The sequence below is a fragment of the Sinocyclocheilus grahami genome, unplaced genomic scaffold (assembly GCF_001515645.1).
Source record: "Sinocyclocheilus grahami isolate Dianchi unplaced genomic scaffold, SAMN03320097.WGS_v1.1 scaffold49.1, whole genome shotgun sequence".
Taxonomy (NCBI): Eukaryota; Metazoa; Chordata; class Actinopteri; order Cypriniformes; family Cyprinidae; genus Sinocyclocheilus; species Sinocyclocheilus grahami.
Window position 1 is genome coordinate 1,249,591 of NW_015505228.1, and position 20,998 is coordinate 1,270,588.

Below are 20,998 nucleotides of genomic sequence, written 5' to 3' on the forward strand. Positions count from 1 at the left end.
TTAATGACTACAGACCTGTGGCCCTAACGTCTGTGGTCATGAAGACATTTGAGAGGTTGGTGTTGGCTTATCTGAAGGACATTACTGGACCCTTACTTGACCTCCTGCAGTTTGCTTACCGAGCAAACAGGTCCGTGGATGATGCAGTCAACATTGGACTGCACTTCATCCTGCAACATCTGGACAAAACAGAGACTTATGTGAGGATCCTGTTTGTGGACTTTAGCTCCGCTTTCAACACCATCATCCCAAAACTCCTCCAGACCAACCTAACCCAGCTCTCTGTCCCTAGCGCGACTATCCGTCAATGGATCACCAGCTTTCTGACAGATAGGCAACAGCTAGTGAGAATTGGTAAATTCACATATAACAGCCGCACCACCAGCACTGGCGCCCCTCAGGGTTGCGTCCTCTCCCCACTGCTCTACACCAATGACTGCACCTCTAAAGACCCCTCTGTCAAGCTCCTGAAGTTTGCAGATGACACTACAGTCATCGGTCTCATCAAGGACGGAGATGAATCTGCTTACAGACAGGAGGTTAAAGAGCTTTTCTTTCCCCAGGCAATCTACCTCATGAACAGTTAATGTTCTCCCATTGTTCAATTGAAGTATGTGCCATAACCTTATACTTATTTATCACCCCAAATCCTAGTACATCCCTACAACTTTATTTTATTATATTCCTATTCTATCTATAGCACACCTGTACATACAATTTATTATTTTTTTGTGGTTTATATTTATGCATTTTATTCACATCTTATTTTTATTATCTGTGTGTTGTTGTTGTCTCTGTGTACTGGAAGCTTGTGACACTATAACAAATTCCTTGTATGTGCAAACATACTTAGCAATAAAGCTCTTTCTGATTCTGATATAGTGCAAAATATACTGGGATATGTATCCCACAATGCAATGCACTCGACTTGATCATCTATTTTCCTGTGAAGAACGAACCTAAATTAATATAGCCTTTTTCTATTCTTGACTCACCTTTCTATTGAGACAACTGATAACTGGACACTGAATTAAACAATAAATGTGATAATGTCTTGTGACAATTTTGCATACTACTGTTTGAAAATGCTTACCGTTTTACCTGCTATTAAATAAACAGAAGCCAGTGTACAATATATAGTATAGTGTACAGTACTCAGCAGGCTAGTATGGCATTGCAAAGTCGGTATGAGGTTGTGTAAACCCACCTTTGCTTTGAGCACTTCGGTGTCCATGGCATGGCTGGCCTTGAAGATCTTCTGTGCTTCTTGCTGAGGCCTGTGAGAAGGGAATTTAGCATGTTTCTCATTCAGAGAACAGTTTTTGATGCATGTATACAGTAATTTGTCTTCTGTGTACACACAAACACTCACTGGCTGAGCTGTTTCCAGCGCTGAAAGAAGTCGTGTGATGCCATCTCTGTGGGCTGGAAGAACTTGTTTATGGTAACAGGCAGCTTGAGGGTGAGATTCTGGAGAGCTCCACCATACCTGAAACAACACAACGGCTAAGTAAATCTGTGTATGCTGACTCTTGGTCATAAACTGTTTAAATGCATGCATCTGTTACCTGAACTTGATGTTGAGGAGTGGTGCATCACTGAAGTCAGTCAGACACTCAATGTTGATGACCTGCTGCACCTGAGCACCTCCTTCTATAAGAGGCTCCACTGGTTTAGACTGAACATTGAGCTGTGGGTTCAGTTAAGGAGTTAAACAACAAACCAGCGTACTCTGATGATGTACATGACAAAAATCACAATGTGTATAAGCAAGAATGAACATGAGTTTCATGTGTGGATGTGAAGGATATGAGACTGTAGCTCTCCTGGGCAGGTGACTGTGGTCGTGAACGTTACAAACTGCACTGACGTCTTATTGCCATAGAACAGATAGATCCGCCCTGTGAGGAGAGACAACAGACACAAACCAAAGATCAAAAGGTGTTTAAGCATCAAAAGTTTAATACAGCTTTAAACGGTTCATTAGAATCCGTCCTGTTTAATTTTAATTATTTTTCTGAGCAAAAATGAATGACTATCATACATTTTTACCATGATCAACAGAAGACACACCCACTAAAATGTCATTCAGTGTAACAAGAGTTCATACACCAAAAGAATCTTGTCAGGCATACATTATTAGAAGACATGAAATAATTTTAACATTTTAATTTAAGTTATTTCAAACATTAAAGTAGACACTTTTTTGCATTTAATGTTATCTATTTATATAAAGTAACTTTTGTAAATTAAATTTTATGTAGGCACTAAAATAAGACAGCTCGTCTTTAACCCACAAGCATTTTGAATATCAAGTCAAATATTAACACTGTAACATCCCTTTCAGGTTTTTATAATGCTAAAACAACAGGATAAAAATGAGCAAGAACTGCTGAAATGCGTACGCTGAAACTACAGTCTCTCATAAACGCAGGTTAAAATATAATAAACTTGAAGACATAGTCCAGAAGTCTGCTGACATGGACTTCTAGATGATGCAATTACAATTTTGCAGATGTTGTGACTCACCCAGGTTCTGGCGATATTCAGATTTAATGCCGATCTGAAGCAGCTGATTCTCAAACAGAACTCCGTTGTTCTTGCAAACAAACCTGAGGGCAAGAGATAAGAGTGTGTGTGAGGCAGACAAACATGCAGGGACAGCCAGAAATGGCACTGGTTTTGTAATGGTGCGCTCATGTGTTCTCAGAAAAATCAATAACATGAGCCGCCCACTGGGCAAATTCACCTGGAAAACTCACTTCCAATTTTTTATTTGATCTATAATGGGAGCTTGTGACCATTAGTAAAACAGGTAATTACCAACAGTGTTAGTAAAGGATACAATTAGTTTCTGTCCATGCTAAGGGACTCGGTTAAGTTAAAAATGTAGCAATTATTAACTCAAACAGGCACGTAAAGCCACGCAAATCAACACTGGAACAATGACTTCGCCTTAAGGCAACCATCCGAGGAGCACGTGAATGCAGCATAAGACACAGAGGAGGGTGGGTGCTGAGAGGGTGACAACGGAGACAAGAGACTGTAACCTGAAGCCTAAGTAAAAAAAGACCTCAATGCTCCCGACCGCTGTTTACCATGAATAGGCATGGTCTTGTCTCTTAACATATAAAAAATAAGTATTGGAGCTGTGAACTAGTGTGATTAGCCCAAATATAGCCATGAAGCTTATACGGGACATCAAACAGTAGTATCCACAATGTGCAAGCAGACACAGGCTATTGGTTTCATAGACTCAGAGATCTTGAGTGAGTGTTGACTTACTGCTGACTTTGATTTGATCATTTTTGTATTTAAATGTATTATTTGGTCACCATAATTAATAGTCATAATATAAATCTGAGCTGTCAGAATAACAGAATATAAAACAGCATTCCCCAACATGAAATAAATAATTTTCTCTGCATATAATTTTTTTCAATGTTCCAGAAAGAAGTCTCATAAGCTCACCGATGCTGCATTTATTTGATCAAAATACAGTGAAATATTACAATTTAAAATAACTGCTGCATTTTAATGTTTTAAAAAGTAGTTTAAACCTTTGACAGCATTTTCAGCATCATTACTCTAGTCTTCAGTGTCACATGATCCTTGAGAAATCATTCAAACATGCTGATTTGATGCTCAAGAAACATTTCTGATGATCACTGTTGAAAACATTCTTTGATGAATAGAAGGTACATAAAAGAACAGCATTTGAAATAGAAATATTTTCTAACACTACAAATATCTTTCAGTCACTTTTGAATACTATAATAAAAGTAAATAAATTTTAGTAGTAATAAAAAAGTAATTTCTTAGCAATAAAAAAAATCTTACTGATCCACCCTGACTTTTAGTGTATACTTGACACAAAAAAACTATTGATTAGCAGTTCCCACACTACATGCTTAAGATTAACAGTAATATTTTAAAAACAAAAAAACATTTGTTTGTGGTTATTTTTAACTACATTTTGCATTCTGTCTTCCAGTACAAGAGAAGAAGAAATAATATGAGAAAAGCTGTGGGTGATGGTTGTTTGACTGAAAAGAGGGAGTGAAGTGGGCGAGTGAGCTCTTACTTGTTGAGCAGTTCATCTGACTCAGGCAGAGGAGTGGGATCTTCAGAGACCACAGAGGGGGGAGCAGAGCTGAGAGACCGAAAGCGAAGGATGAAGAGAGAGGAGAGCGGCCCCAGAAGATGAAGAGAGGGGTGAGAAGTGTTAAGTGTGAAAAGGCACAGATGGTTAAAACAGATTAAAGATATTAGAAAGTGGTGAGCCAGTAAAAAGAGAAGAAGTGCAGAGTGAAGCCAAAGGAAGGTAGCAAGAAAGAGGAGAGAAAGAGACAAAGGCAGAGGTTAGTACCGGCATTACATCCGTGGCCAATAAAATGTTAGCAATTAATAATACCACCACACAGCACACAAATAGAAAATACTTCACAGGCACAAACAGAAAAGAACACAACAACATCTATAAATAACCAAAAAGTTAAGTGTTTATATATGACTATTGACTGTCAATAAGTTTTGCTGTAACATATTGACACTGTAGTCTACCACTGGCCCCTTACTCAGAGTCACCAGGACCCTCAGCCAATAGGGAGTCAGAGCTTTCAGTGGGGGGTTCCAGATCTCTGCCATCGTCCAATGAAAAGCAAGGACGTGAGAAGCACATACGTTCACGCATACACACAAACATATGCGCGCACACACCAAAATGAGGGAGATAGAAAAGGGAGGGAAAGAGAAAAAAGAGGCAAGAAAAGAGAAAGACAGTCACATACGCAGCAAGATAAAGGACACGAGATTACACAACATACAAATAGGAAGACAAGAAGAACGAGCGGTAGAAAGTCAAACGACAGAAGAGCAGAAAGCCAGACGGACGTATATACAAGCTCTGAACATGTTAAAATATTAGTGCACTTCACTTCAGTTAAAGCAATAAATTAAAAATAGGATGCTAATGAATGAACTGGATCCTTATTTACCTCAGGAAGCCATCATCATTGACGCCAGTCTCTGAGAAAACATCAACCAATAAGCTGCCTGCGCTGGGAGCGGCAGCAGTAACAGGGTGACCCGCACGGAGCCCCAGCAGATCGGCAGATGGGGACGGAGTGGACTAAAAGAAAGAGAGCATTCATTACATTGGATTTTGGTTTAATAAAGACATGCTAAAGAGCTGAAATGTCTAATTAGAAAACATTTGAATCAGGATGTGCTCAGTGGGTGGGTGTTTTCTTAGATCTATATTTGCTGACTCACTTCCCTGTATGTGTGCATGGCCCCAGTGGCTGAAGTCTGCCACGTACTAGTCTCAGTCTCACTATTACCATTCAAAAGTCTGGGGTCAATAAGATTTTTTTATCTCTTATGCTCGCCAAGATGCATTCATTTGATCATAAATACTATTATTGTGAACACACTACTATTACAACTATTAAGGTCATTGCGCACAGAGTCCAAAATTTGCGTACGTTAAAAAATAAATACGACCTCACGTTGCATCAATCACATTTACACACTGCCTCCGAAACTTTCGTCCATCATAAAAAAACTCGGATCAGGTTTGATTTTCTGCATTTTCGCAAAAAAAAAAGGAAAGACGCATGCGAAAATTTCGGACTCCGTGTGCAAGGACCTCTATTGTGAAATGTTACAATGTAAAAACAAAACTTTTCTATTTGGATATATTTTAACACAAATCTCATCTCTGTGATGGAAAAGCCAAAAACGGTGTCACACGATCCTTCAGAATCATTCTAATATGCTGAATTTTCAATAAATAGAAAGTTAACATGAACAACATTTATTTGAACGATAAAACTTTTGTAAAACTATACATTGCCAATTTTGTTACATTTAATCAGTCCTTGCCGAAAACAATAAATCTTGCTGACCCCCAACTTTTTGACAGCAGTGCCAATATAAAAATTTCAAAGCAGTTTTATCCATATTTCTTTATGTTTCTCACAGCATTAGATGCAGCAATGGCAGAGCTGTCCCCTCCTCTCTCTCCCCCTCCATTGAGTTCTCCTGCCTCTCTCTTTCCCTCCTCTAGCTCGTTCACTGACACGGCTCCTGGTCCCTTCTTCTTTTTCAGCTTGGCCAGGATGGACGACTCTCTTTCTGGGAATGGAGGCATCTCCTCGAGCACTGTGGCCTACAGTTACACACAGTGACACAGATGATTATGCAAATAAATGGTGAGACACAAATCAACAAAGTGCGTGCAAAAGAGCGTGATCTCACCAGGACATCAGTGCTGGCGATGGAGGACAGTTTGAGATACTCCACAGCTCTCTGCTGCAGCTCGACATCACTGTTCCTGATCTGGCTGTCAGAGCGCAGCACTTCCTGAATGGTGCTCTTTGTCTCCGGGAACAGATTAATGAACTTAATATAGGCAGAAAGCAGCAGGGCACGTGTGGGCACTGAACACAGGTGAAACTTAGAGTGGAGCAGGTTAAACTGAACCAAAGGACTAGTGAGATAGAAGAATTTGACAATTTGATGAATTTCAGATTATAGGAAAGATGACAGAAAAAGTAAAAAAAAAAAAGAAAAAAGAAAAGAGGACAGCATTAGTACAGCACACATCCAAAGTGTGATGTCATAAAACGCTAATATAAAAAAACTCACCTGGAGCGAGGATCACCTGCTATAAGGTTACCAAACTCTCCCAGGATGTAGCCTCCAACCTTTACCATGTTCTCATGACAAGCTGGAGCCTGCAAAGCCTGTGGAAATTGAAAAAAAAAAGAAAAAAAGAACAGAGTTGCATGAAGTATCGTAATGATGGCGGAAATCAATTTTCTGAATGTGTATAAGAAGTGACAATTTGAACATCTGGTGTCATTTACCTCAAAGACTGTCTTGGCTGCATATCCCTGCACATCGTCACGATTGATGACGATCTGGATGACGCGGTACCACACTTCCTCACTGACGTAATCCCCAGCAATGCGGATTAGGTTCAGAATGGTATCCACATACCAGGAGTAGTCTACTGCATATTTCTCTGCCAGGATGGCCACCTTCAGTACCTACAGACACAGCAGTCACACATTAAAACAACGACCTGTGACTGAAAAGACATGGAAGAAATTAAGAGAGACGCACCATTTCCTCTCTGATGGAGTAGTCGGCTGTTTCCAGGTAACTCAGCATCTCGGCGACAATCTGCTTGGCATTGCTGCGGTCACACATGGCGTAGAGGAGGTCTGCAGCTCTCTGACGCACACTGACATCCCTCTCAGTCTGCCAGCAGAATAAACAGAATTAAATGGTTATAAACAGTGTCCATGAATAATAAAAGGATGAATCTGCCATTAAAAAGCCTTTTTATTGCTGCAAAAAAGAGAGATCTTGTTTTGTAAGAATGCAGAATCTATCCACTTACCTTCAGGGCATTAATGACTGTCTCTATGTGCGTTTTAACTGCCTCATGGGAAAACTCGGAGCTGGCAAGGGTGCACATGCTTTCCAGGGCCAGGTAGCGCAGGTTGGTCTCTCTATGCTGTAAGAACTGTCCCAGCTGGTTACATGCCCGCACAAGAAGATTCGGCTCGCTGTTGTGAAACAGGCCATGAAGAAAGTTTGAACACAACAGATAAATGCTTAATACAGACAAAATATTTGAAACACCCTATCAGATCATTTTAAACAAAGCGATTATTTAAGAAATACACAAAAAGAACAAATTTTTAATAAAAATATATGAATCCATATGTACGAAAATTGTTCCTAAAATGACCTGTGCATTTTTAATTATTTGTGAAGTTTCTAAAGGGGGGGAGGGGGGAGAAATGGAGGCAACTTGCACCTGTCATAATGAATGATGAGAGAAATGGCTTCAAATAGGATGGCATTCTTGGCATTGGAGTGCTGAACCTTCTTGGATTTGGGTGGCTCTTGGGCTTTGTTGAGGATAGTTTCCAGACACTCCACCAGCCGTCCCTTCACGGCACCGTCCTCAGGCGGTGGGTAGCACTGCAGAAGTCGCAGCAACTTGCAGGACAACCATGGAGCAGGAACGAAGTAGTAGGTGTAGTCCTGCAGGTCAGTGGAGGCTGAAGACACAATCTGAGAATGGAGAAAAAAAACAAGAACGAATCAAAGATAAGAACTAGGGCTGGGCAAGTTAATGCGTTATTATCGCATTAACGCATTAATTGATTAATGCCGACACTTATTTTATCGTGCGTTAACAGTTTTTTTATTGTTATTAAAGTCCATTGCTCACGGGCTCTGAATACACATACAGACAAGCCTAGGGTCACAGGAGGGGTGGGATGTTGATCAGTACTGGCTTGGGATGGGTGTCGTCACGCGTCTCAACCAATGAGAGCATTTGGGGAGGGCCTAAGACTGCAGGAGCGCTCACAACTTCATAAGCGGGAAATAGGAATTTTCCGATAGCACGTGAAGATGGCAGAGAAGCGCTCTCACTCAGCACAGTGGAGTGCATCGTTTTGTTAACTTTGTGGTTCATTATTTTGAGTCGTTTGGGACGCGGTACACGACCCTCTCACAATATATTGCTTTACACCGACACTTATTTTATCGTGCGTTAACAGTTTTTTTATTGTTATTAAAGTCCATTGCTCACGGGCTCTGAATACACATACAGACAAGCCATGGGTCACAGGAGGGGTGGGATGTTGATCAGTACTGGCTTGGGATGGGTGTCGTCACGCGTCTCAACCAATGAGAGCATTTGGGGAGGGCCTAAGACTGCAGGAGCGCTCACAACTTCATAAGCGGGAAATAGGAATTTTCCGATAGCACGTGAAGATGGCAGAGAAGCGCTCTCACTCAGCACAGTGGAGTGCATCGTTTTGTTAACTTTGTGGTTCATTATTTTGATACGCGGTAACACACTGCCCTCTCACAATATATCACTTTACAGATCTATCACTTTTGCCGCTCAGAAATGTTCACGCAATCATGCTGCACGTATCAGACTACATACGTACTGCGCCCGAGCACAACTGAACCGTGCTCTGGCCCACCTCTTCCAACAGAGCTAGTGCCGGCTAAACGAACCGCGGCACGGAGCCAGGCCGCGGTTCGTTTCACACTAGTCAAACAAACCGGGCTTTGGGGGTCAGACATGCTCGGGCACAGTTAAGATTGCCTAGTGTGATACAACCTTATTCTCCCGCCCGCACTCGCACTTGCCCATCAAGTGTTGTCCCACGCTGCACTCTGCTGCGTTAGGTCCTGCGATAGTGCAGGTCTCTACCACGGTTGCCAACTCTCGCAAGACAAATAAGCAGCCGCAGCTTCAAAAACAAAAATCAGCAAACTGCAACAAAAGTGGGAACAAAACTCATCTCCAATCACCTGTGAGCAAAACAGGATTGGACAGATGGAAAAGGAGAAAAACACAAGAGCTTCAAAGGGGAGCTGTAACATAGCCACATATTTATAGCCTACTAAAATATAGGCTATTCGAACCATATTTACTCTTAGTAGGGATGCTCCAATCGATCGGCCGAAGATCGGTATTGGCCGATAATCACATTTTATGACTTGATCGGTACTCACTACACTTGGCCGATCTCACGAACCGATTGCAATTTGATGACGACGTACATGATGCGTGGGGACATAAATGATTTGGCGCCGCAGTCATGCCATCGCCAGTGTGGAGATGCTATGACGTTTGAGAAACAATGAAAAAATCGCTATTTGTCCTGTATGTTTTTCATGATGATATGATGAATGGATGGTTAATTTTTAACAGCAGATTCAGTGACGTTAGAGCTGATCTGCTCCTCACTGCACATGTCTGCGGTGTGTTACGGCTCCACGGAAATCGGAGCGCCTCTCTAGTCAGTGCTTGTGTTAATACCGGCCAGCCGCGAAACTTTCTGAAGCGGCTCTCTGCGTTGCTTGGCTAAAAATAGTCTTTTGTGAGTTGTCCCAGTGTGGAGGACGGAACAAAACCTCATCGGAGCCGTAATATCTTCTTTGGCCATATTAGCCTACTCAATAGCATTAACACAGGCTTTACTCCTTTCAAACTTTATCTGGAATGTCACCGTTTCTGTCACTGCAACTTCCCGATCAGGCGAACGAACACACACACACGAAATCGTCTGCATCATGAAAAAAAATTATTAAAAAAAAATTTAGTTAATATTTGCATCATTTATGATTTATTTTATCCACCCGCGACCCACCCGCAAATAATCAGAAATCATTTTTTATTACCCGACCCATGGATATAGGAAAAAGCTAAATAAGTTTGCTGCGTAAATCATACAGACTTACTGAAAATGCAAATGAATTCTCTGCCAGCAGGAGGTGCTTTAAAGCGGGAGAAACAGAGACTTCCCGATCAGGCGAACGAACACACACACACGAAATCGTCTGCATCATGAAAAAAAATTATTTAAAAAAAATTTAGTTAATATTTGCATCATTTATGATTTATTTTATCCACCCGCGACCCACCCGCAAATAATCAGAAATCATTTTTTATTACCCGACCCATGGATATAGGAAAAAGCTAAATAAGTTTGCTGCGTAAATCATACAGACTTACTGAAAATGCAAATGAATTCTCTGCCAGCAGGAGGTGCTTTAAAGCGGGAGAAACAGAGGTTTCCCTGGTAACGGCTGTACACAAAGCAGCGCTGAACTCACAATCGCTGCTTTATCAGGCATATAACATGCAAGATGAAATGAAAATGACATTGAACATTTTCTAAAGATAGTCTTCCTTCAGAAATACAGTGATATAAAAACACTGCACCTCGTTTTGATTTTTAAACGTGCAGTACATGCTCATGTTTATTCAACGAAGCCCACAAATAAATAAATGTACGGGAAACACATCCCACAGCACAACCACCTGAGCCCAACTTCAGTCTACTCATCACCTTAACTTTAACTGCGTTTGTAGCCGGCGCCATAGCCAGACTGATAAACAAACACAGACCTGAAGTTAACTCCGGGGCGGGCCAGGCGGGTGCACCCGATGAAACCGTATATATAAAGCTTGAAGCATCAGAATCGGTATCGGACGATCACCCTAAGAAAGCGGTACTCCGTATCGGCTGCAAAAATCGATCGGAGCATCCCTAACACTTAGTATTAGTATAGGATTACTTGTTTTTTTATTACAGCCCGTGATAAATAATACATTACAAAAACATTGTAAAAATTACTAATTAGGCTAAAAGAAAGTCATCCCACTCCTCTGTCTACTTCTATCTTCGCTTGGATTACAGCGTCACGCGCCTTCATTTTGAATGTGATTTTTCTCCAATGAGGGGGAGGAGGGGGCGGAACATTTGACAAATTACACTGCAGCACTTATATCATTGTACTGGTTGGCTATTAACTACGAGCAGACAAAGTGTCATTCAATGCATTGGAAAATATGGCGAACATAAATAAAGAAACAAAGTTGCTTGTCAGATTTCCCTAACAAGCAAACAAATTTTTTAAAATAAGCCCAAAAATCGCAACCCGCGACCCATGATATTTTCACGCAACTTTTCAAAAAAAGAAGCCCAAAGTCACGTATTAAAACGCAGACTTGGCAACTCTGGTTTCTACTCGGAAGGTGCCTGTTATAATGTTATGATCAAGGCTCTGGACTCTGAGCATAGGCTAACTTGTTATTCTATAACAAACTATAAAATATTTTCTATAAAAACGTTAATGCCCTGTCAGTGGCAAATAGCTTTGGTTTTATATTTAATTTTATTACATTAATGTTTATAAGTTGAGATTTACAAGAAATATTTTAACTGCTACTATGTAAAAGGAATCCTGCTGTAAAAAAAGCACCTTATTTGTTTAAAGTGTTTGCAAACCAAATGTTATTGCACTTTTGTTCATATAGCAGTACTTTTAAATGAAAAAAGTGCCCAATACACTACTTTTGAATGCATTATTGAATTTTGTGCACAACAGTGCAATTTAATCACGATTAATCGCATGAAAATCATGCGATAAATAGCGATTAACAATTTTAATCGTTGCCCAGCACTAAGAAGAACACATAAATCTGGGGCTGCAAAGAATAGAACATTTCATAAAATTGCTGTCAAGTGAATTTTTTAAGAGGCAAAACATTGCAAATAAAGATTAAAAACCTGCTACACAACTATGAAAAGCTGGCAGAATTAACCAACAACAGACTTTTGCTGTGAGTACAAAAAAAATTAGCACTTTAAAATAATAAGTAATGCATTTTAAAGAAATGTTAACCCAACCAATTTTAAATGTTAATCTAAGAAATATTTCTATTGTTATTCTTTTTACACAATGAACATTTTATATTTAAGTTAAATATACATTAAGGATCAAATTCATTTGATCAAAAATATAGTAAAACAGTAATATTGTGAAATATTATTACAGTTAAAAACTAAAATATATATACTGCTCAAGAAACATTTCCTATTATTATCAATCTTACAGCTGTGCTGCTAAATATTTTTGTGGAAATTGATTTTTTTCTTCAGGATTCTTTGATGAACAAAGTTTAAAAGAACAGCATTTTTTTTCTAAATTGATTTAACCTATTTATTATGCCCTTGCTGAATAAAAGCATGCATGCATTAATTCATTCATAAAAAGCATTTGCATTCCCACCAACCTCACAAACCCCCAAGGGACTGCAACCCATTCATGAATCTCTGGTCTATAGGCTCATATAAATACATACGTGCACGCACACACACACACACACACACACACACACACACACTGACCCTGCTGAGTCGTGACACAGCAAGCGACACACAGGTCTTGAACTCATCCGGGTTCTTCTGGCTGAGACAGGTGATCAGGGAGATCGCAGCAGTGACCACACCCTGAGAAAATAACAGATTCAGAAATCAGTAAGAACCCTTTTAAAATGCAACAACCACAAAAAACATGCTGATCTATAAATGTGTATATCTTACATACATCAACAGATATGTGTATGAACATCATGAGGTTGTGGTTTCTATGTGCCAGACTCACCATGTGCTGGTCATTGAGCAGGTGCACCACTCTAGAGGTCCATTCTCCCATGAGCACCAGGTCTGGGGAGGTCTTATACAGACGGAGCAGACAGAGAGCAGCTGACTGCTTTACACTGTCCATCGTGTCCCTGTCATTACAATAGGAACTCCATCAGCCATCTATAGCAACATGCGTCTGCTCAAACAATTAAGGGTGCTTTCACACCTGTAGATCAATTGCTTTGTTCCGAAACAGGGATTAAAATTATTACAATATTGCTTTTTATTCTTGGTGCGGTTCGCTTTTACACAGCAAAGTATCTAAACTGACCAAATTTGTTAATACAAGTCACGCACGAGTAAACTGTTGTCTCATTGGTCAAAGTTCAATGGTTTATTTTCCAGGATTCCACTTAGCTGTCACGGCTGTCACTCGTCAGGGTGGAACGATAACAGCTTCGCGGGCTTATTGTTGTTGTTTTGTTTTTTTTGTAGCTTTCCTTATATTAATTTATAATTTTGAGCAGAAGTTCAGGATTCATCGGGAAAACATTTTTAAAATGCACCTACTAGGAAGAAGAGCAATAAGACGGCATTATAAAATGAAAAAGTGCGCTTTTTTATTTGGAATGGGCGAAGACGTGCTCACCCACAGACATTCACAGGTTCATTTTGAAGTATTAGCAAAACAACAAAGCTCATGCTTTTCACAGAACTTACGTAATTACCCATTATACATTGTGATATAGCCTGGTTCGTTGGTCCGTTAGATCGGATTGCTTTCTCACTACAACCGAACCGCCCCAGTTTGTTTTCAATCGAGCCGAGACCACCTCGTTCAGGCGATCTCGGACCGATTGTTTTGGCACAGATCCGGGCGCGATTGCCGTGTTCACATATGCCCAAATGAACCGAGCTAAGCAGGGGAAACGCGCCAGGTTCTGAAACAACGGGCAAGGTGTGAAAGCACCCTAAGGCAAGACACTACATATTTTTAGGAATAAAACGTGTGTGTGTGTATGAATTAAATAATTAAATGTGTATTTTGGATGTTTTATTTCCACTAGTTTAAAGGAAAACAAGTTATGGAAGCAAAATAGCACAAATTCTCAAAATTGACCAGTGCCTAAAAAAAACAATGGGTTTTGCCTATAGTGACTTGCTAGAGTATAGCAAGTTTATATATAATATAAAGCATAGGTTATAACTGGCAATAAAAACCCAAATCATAATCTCAAATACTGAACACAAGAAAGCATAATTTCACTTTTCTTACATGACACACCACAAATAGACACTTCCTTTTTTATTAATCCTCTTTTTCTCCTCATGCAAGGTCCTTCAATCTAAATTCCTTAACCTGAATCCATAACTTTTGCCCTCTCACTCAATCCTTCCAGCCCAAAGTTGCTCACCCAGCCACAAGGATGCGAGGAATCTCTCCGGCGAAGGCCTCGGCCATCTCTCTGCTGCCGACGTTGGCGATGCAGTGCAGAGCCAGACACATGAAGGTGGGGTTTCGGCTGGACAGGTCGTTCTTGATGGCATTGTTAATCAGCCTGATCAGTTCACTGTTACTGTTCACCAGCACAGAGATGAACAAATATCCCTGGAGCACAGAAAAAGAGGAAGGAAGAAAAGAAAGCGGATGGTTATGATCTCTGTTTTGCACACACTCTGACTCAGGCCAAATGAGTCTATGGTAAAGCTGAAATGAAGACAGCGTCACTGAAGAACCGTCATCTTCAAACAGGCTCAGAGCGGCAGCCCTGCGAGCTCTGTGGATAAGCACTAAACCACGAGAGAGAGATGTTCCCCCTGACTGAGCTAATGTGTCTCCCTTGCTGCTGCCAGGGTTAAAGCTCTCTTGAATTGCTTCTTTTCCACTCTCACTGCATCGTGACATTGTACGCGATTTTAAAGTCGGGAGGTTTGGAGGAATGTGTCTTGCAAGATGATCAGAATCATCCGAATTCTACTATAATCAGATAGCAAAATTCAATCATTTGCTCCATTTAGTGTATTGCAACTCCATTATTAAAGTTCACTGTATGTATGTTGTTATATTAAAAAACTAAATGAAATAACAGAAAAAAAACCCTTCTGCAGCAAAATTCAGCATCCAAGACATAGCATATCATGTATTAGAAGAGCAGTGGAATTTTCCAGCTAATGGATGCGTTGAAACGGTTAGCTGTAGGCTGTGACTCGTTGTTTAGTTTGAGAGACCAAATCTTACCACACAGCAGGCCACTCGGTGACCTAAATCAGGTTTGGAATCCATTTTAATGTGCTTATAAGCCATATTTTAAGATTCACAGAAAACTGTAAGATGCTGTAGTGAAACTGTTTAGAGTTCTATATAAGGAAATTGGTGTTTATTTGAGTGAAGAACCTTTGCTGAATTTTTGGGCTGGGCTCACAGGAAACTGAATATTGTATTGAATGTATTTGACCCGTATGGGAGGAGTAGGTCAAAACGTGGTGACATCACCACATTCTTCAGCATTATAATACAACGTCTTGCAGTGAAAAGGACTTTAACAAAGGGCTAACAAGATGCATGACCTCAACTTATTTCCAGTTTATGGCAGTATATAAAATTGCAACAGAAAGCAAAAGATCTGGTGTGCTCGACAACCGTTCCACAATTCATTAGCACTATGTAAATCTCCTTCATTTTGCCATGTACAGCATTATCCAAAAGCAAGGCCATGTGGAGTTTAGTGACAACACATGTTGTTGTCTAGTTTGCATTGTAAATGTTATTTTAATGCTTTTCCTTTTCAAGGAAAATGATAAGCGGACTCAAAATGGCACTCAGTTTGTTGTCCTTTTTGTACCGAAACATGCTCAGATTGGCCAGATTCTGCCCGGCTTCTGTCAATGTTACCCTGTGGAGAGCTGTGTGGCTGATGGGAGTGTGGCTGCTAGAGTGGGTGTTTGATCAGCAGGAGATAATTAGACCTCATGGTAGGTCTACATGGCATGGAGTGCCACTAAGCCTCTTTGACAAGCTAAAAACACATCTGTTGCTGACTCTCACTCGCTATGGCCACGCTCATTAGATGTTCACATCTAGAAAAGACAACTTTCACAAGGGTAAAACTGCAGAGTAATAAACTTCAGATACTTCTGCAACACTAATGTTCAAAAGTTTGGGGTCAGTAAGATTTAAAAAAATTAATCATCTCTTAAGAAGTGAGATCTGAAAGAAGTCTCTTTATTCTCAACTAGGCTGCATTTATTTGATCAAAAATACAGTAATATTGTGAAATCTAAAGTTGTTAAAAAATGCAATTAATTCCTGTGATGACAAAGCTGAATTTTCTGCAGCCATTACTCCAGTCTTCAGTGTCACATGATCCCTTCAGAAATCATTCCAATTTGCTGATATACTGCTCAAGAAAAATTTCTAATTATTATCAATGTTGAAAACAGCTTAATATTTTTGTGGAAATATTTTTGGATAAATAGACAGTTCTACAGAACAGCATTTACATACAACAGAAATATTTTATAACATTATAAATATATTTTCTGTCACTTTTGATTAATTTAATGCATTCTTTCTAAATTCAAAAAAAAAATTTTTTTAAATCCCCAAACTTGAAATGGCAGTTTATATTGACAGTTACACCTCAGAGGCTGTTAACACTGCACACTGGAGCTGTTTGTTAACAGTCTAGTCAATATCCTGCATACCATTTGCCCAATAATTACTTCCATGTCTCTATGCAGACATAAGGGAGTATTTCTCATTGAAAAAAGAATGAGAAAACTGAAAACATTTAGCCTCTGCTGAGGTTCATTCGTGATATCTTGTCATGGTCATGAGGAGTGTCAGATAACAAGGGTGTAAAAGGCTTTACAAACTATAATATGTTTGTGTATATGCATTGTTCAAAACTCCATATGTTGGCTTATTAACCAGTCAATGCATTGTGAATGCCATATGAATGCCAGGATACATAAATGGATGAATTCAGACACTACTGCACTTTGTGTATCTTACAATCCCGATATGATACTATTTCCTATACAGTTGTCATGTTTTGCATAACTTCCTTACACCTTTGGCCACTTCACTGGCCAAAACTGTAATTAATCTGGCAGTGAGCAGCAGTAAATTGTGCATTGCAATAACTTATCACACATATACATGCTTACACAAAGTCAACAGTGTTAAAATTACAACAAAAAAAAACTAATTTAAGATTTTAATATACACAGACACACGGCAGGATATTTTGAGACGGTTCCACTCACAATCTGTTTCTCAGTGTACTTGTTGGAGCTGAGCAGGTTGACAGCCTCCATGTGGCCGAAATCAATATCATGGCCCAAAAGGAAGATGAAGAGCAGCTTGCACACATACTTCTTCTTGCTGTATCCATCCAAAGCCTTGTCTCCTTTAAATTTTGAGCGGATGTTGGCCAACTCTTTATTTATGCGCTTGATCTCGGCCTCCTTACTCTTACCTGAGGAGAGAAATAAAAAACAGGATTTCAGCTGACACTGCAGAGCAGTTAGTTATCACTGGGTGATCTGAACATATCAGGAGACAACACAAGCTGACAAAATGCCCGGCTGCTGTTGATATCTTGCCTCAAATGGAGATAGCAATTTGCATTTACCACAGTACAGCTTAGACAGTATAACTAGACTGTGAGCCCTTTAGGCATGAAAAAAATATGCATATTTCCCTGCCTTTATTTTCACATTCAATTACTCTTGTATAAAACTATATTTAAAAATAGGGATGCACCGAAACGAAAATTCTTGGCCAAAGCCGAACAAAATGAAACATTGCCAAAATGTGCTTTTTACTGTTTTGTCCTGCTTTTCAAATAAAAAATCAATTACAAAACAACAATTTAAAAATATTTACTTAACACTGAACATTTTATAACATTCTAGCAGACATTATACCAACAAATCACAATTTAACTTAAAATGAATAAGTTAGTAAAATAATATTTTTGGCCATTTTTGAGACTTGAATTAGGCATGCATGTTTTACTGTACAAATAAAGGTAACCTTGCTGAGCAGAAGATACTTCTTTTAAAACATTAGAATATATTACAGATCCCAATTTGAACACTATGTGTGAATGTTATAATAAATGTACCGTATTGGCCCGAATATAAGACGACCTTGATTATAAGACGACCCCCCTTTTTCCAGATGTACCAACAATCACATTAAAAAAAAAATACACTTTGATATACCATTAAAATAAAAAAAAACATGAATTAGGACATTTAGGCTATCCATCTAATAGTAGCCTAACAAAATCGTATTAACAGTAGAAGTTAAATCTTACTGTAGTCTTCAAATCTGGGTACTGTCTTATGTTTTAAAATCACAAAGGGAGTTTGGTCCCATCAGGCTAACGTGACAGTCACGACTCATGCAGCTGTAAGCTTTTCTTGTTCTTTTGTTTTTACTCACGATCTTTACAACACGCATTACATTACGTATTTCATGGCACACTCGTTTCATGCGTATTTGGTGCCACCTATTTCTGTGGGTGTATTATTGACATGTCAAAGTCTAGAGCCTGAATATAAGACGACCGCATTTTTTCAGATGTATTTCCACCCCAAAAAAAACATCGTCTTATATTCGGGTCAATACGGTATTAATAGAGCTGTTGTAGGGTCATTATTATTATCATTATTATTGTCTTACTTTTTTATTTTATTGTTCAGAACAACAGTAAAATTACAATACTAGCATCTATAGCTGTTGCTTTTACTCGGCTTTTATTTTGGCAGAAAAACGCAGAAAGATCTCAGTGCATCTTTTTGTTGACAACAGCATGCAGATTTATAAATGATTCATTACGAATTTGGGAAGATGTTTGTCGCATGTATCACATTGTCATATGCCTTTAAAAAAAAAAAAAATCGCAAAAATGTTACTGAGCAAATGACGAGTAACAAGTTCAGCACAGATTTTCCTCGTGCTTTGGACTTTGAACCCTGGCACCACGAGCTCGTGCAGCACTGTCAGAATACATGCAATTCGTGCGTGCATTAGAAAATATAACATTTTGCAGTTTATTTACTAATCGTTTGAGGCCATTTCACGATTTCAATCATCATACAGTAACCTAACCACCAGCATCAGCCTCCTCTTCTTCTCACCGGAGACATGTGATGCAGCACTAAACAGTCTCTCGCTGTCAGTGCTTTGTGCTTGTAATGATTTCTGCATCTTTCTCTGTTAGTTTTAAATACTTTTACACTGCCGACATGTTTGCTGCATTAGTGCGTGCCTCTATATTTAATCGCGTTAGTTATTGTTCGGTACATATTATTCAGCGAAAGAGATTTTTTTGCTATTTTCGGCATTTCGCTTGCAGAAAATTAGGTGCATCCCCCAAAACAAAAAAAAGCAGTCTTATATGTAAATAAAAAAAATACATTACCAATTTACAGATTTACACATAAAGTTATGGTGTGTGATTGTCACTATTATGAAAGTTGGTGCGTTGAGAATGAAATAAAAGGAGGGCCAAAGGAGCAGGTGATGATAAATAAAGAGGACAGGAAACCAGGAAAGACCACAGGAAATAGCAACACATTCTTCAGGGGTATGGGGTTGAACAGGATAAAGATTAAGTGCCAATGTGTTTAGAAAAAAAGTTTTCACAAAGGTCTAGCAAAACCAAACCACACAATACAAATATTACATTTGATTTAGATTTCTTATTTGCTCCAATGTTACTCATGCACAACGGATGAATATTCACACTGCTTTGTATATGCACTTTTCAAGAAAGGATCTGATGACATTCTGCTGTGCTGACACATGAGATAATGCTAGAAGGAAAATAAATCCTTTGCTAAGTGTAAAAAAACCTTGTACTGCTTGTTATGTTGAACAACTTTGCATATAAGTGCTATTTTGGTGCAATATAGCGTAATATGAGGGTCCTGAATCAATCCCGGGGTTCTTACAAAAATATATTTCCTATGCACAAGTCAAACTAACTTTGCCCATACACGCATTAGGGCTGGGAGATATGAGCAAAAATTCATGTCTCTATTTTTTGGCTGATTTGCGGTATACGGTATATATATATATATATCTCTCTGCATTTTTGTATTAGGATTAAACAAATAAATAAAGTGAATGTAACCATGTAGGCATATATTATGTGCTAAAAAATGGTTAAAAATCACATTATATTCTAACACTGTTACATTGCAATCTAAGAACAAAAAATAATGCTTTTAAAGCAGAAGTTAAATTTACTAAACTAAAAATTTAAATAAAAAAAGCACAGAATAATTTAGCAAAAAGGCTATTTTGATTACCCCATTAGAGTCACTTTACAGTTAGTGTTATACAAATACTTCAGTGTTTCCCACAGACTTGCACTCTATTTATGTACATATATATATATATGCAAATTCATTCTCTGGCAGCAGGAGGCGCTGTTGGAGTGGTAGAGATCGAGGTTTCCCTGGTAACGGCTGTACACAATGCAGCGCTCCGCTCACAAACGCTTCTTTATCAGACATTACATGCAAGATGAAATGAAAATGACATAGAAAATTTTTCTGAACAGTCGGTTTCCTTCAGAAATACAGTGATATAAAAACACCCACAACAGGTTTTTTGATTTTGAAACATGCAGTGATCATGTTTATTCAACGAAGTCAAAGCCTTTTGGAAAATATATTTGTGGCGGACAGTTTTGATATTGTGGCGGGCACCACAAATAAATCATAGTATGAGAAACACTGCACTTACTTGCATGTTTAAAATTCTACATATGCCACATCTATTGTCCAACTACAAATATTTCAGCAAAATGTATATTTTAGTTATTGCGCTTAGGGGTCGACCGACATGTGTTTTTCAAGGCCAATGCAGATACCGATTATTACAGATCAAGTAGACCGATAACCGATATTTTGAAGCGATATATATGTCTGGTGTAAAAATGAAAATGAATGTCAAAATTAAGAATAACAAGGGCTCTGACAAAAACTGCCTT

General features: G+C 39.0%; 1 protein-coding gene across 6 annotated transcripts in view; it reads right to left on the bottom strand.

Annotated features, from left to right (window-relative positions):
• The window catches only part of LOC107583017 (AP-2 complex subunit alpha-2-like), a 30,513-nt gene that overhangs the window by 3,621 nt on the left and 5,894 nt on the right, over positions 1-20,998 (bottom strand). For 2 of the 6 annotated variants that reach the window (XM_016269080.1, XM_016269081.1), the window contains exons 2-20: positions 17,253-17,464; positions 14,399-14,592; positions 13,003-13,132; positions 12,747-12,848; positions 7,835-8,094; positions 7,412-7,580; positions 7,132-7,269; positions 6,873-7,055; positions 6,652-6,749; positions 6,262-6,493; positions 5,984-6,172; positions 4,998-5,131; positions 4,578-4,640; positions 4,085-4,153; positions 2,530-2,612; positions 1,812-1,901; positions 1,569-1,692; positions 1,373-1,489; positions 1,208-1,277 (exon numbers count right to left, since the gene is read on the bottom strand). In XM_016269080.1, the coding sequence (XP_016124566.1) occupies positions 1,208-1,277; positions 1,373-1,489; positions 1,569-1,692; positions 1,812-1,901; positions 2,530-2,612; positions 4,085-4,153; positions 4,578-4,640; positions 4,998-5,131; positions 5,984-6,172; positions 6,262-6,493; positions 6,652-6,749; positions 6,873-7,055; positions 7,132-7,269; positions 7,412-7,580; positions 7,835-8,094; positions 12,747-12,848; positions 13,003-13,132; positions 14,399-14,592; positions 17,253-17,464 (2,657 nt within the window). The remainder of the gene's footprint in view (positions 1-1,207; positions 1,278-1,372; positions 1,490-1,568; positions 1,693-1,811; positions 1,902-2,529; positions 2,613-4,084; positions 4,154-4,577; positions 4,641-4,997; positions 5,132-5,983; positions 6,173-6,261; positions 6,494-6,651; positions 6,750-6,872; positions 7,056-7,131; positions 7,270-7,411; positions 7,581-7,834; positions 8,095-12,746; positions 12,849-13,002; positions 13,133-14,398; positions 14,593-17,252; positions 17,465-20,998) is intronic. The other 4 variants (XM_016269082.1, XM_016269083.1, XM_016269085.1 and 1 more) reach the window with 2 other exon arrangements.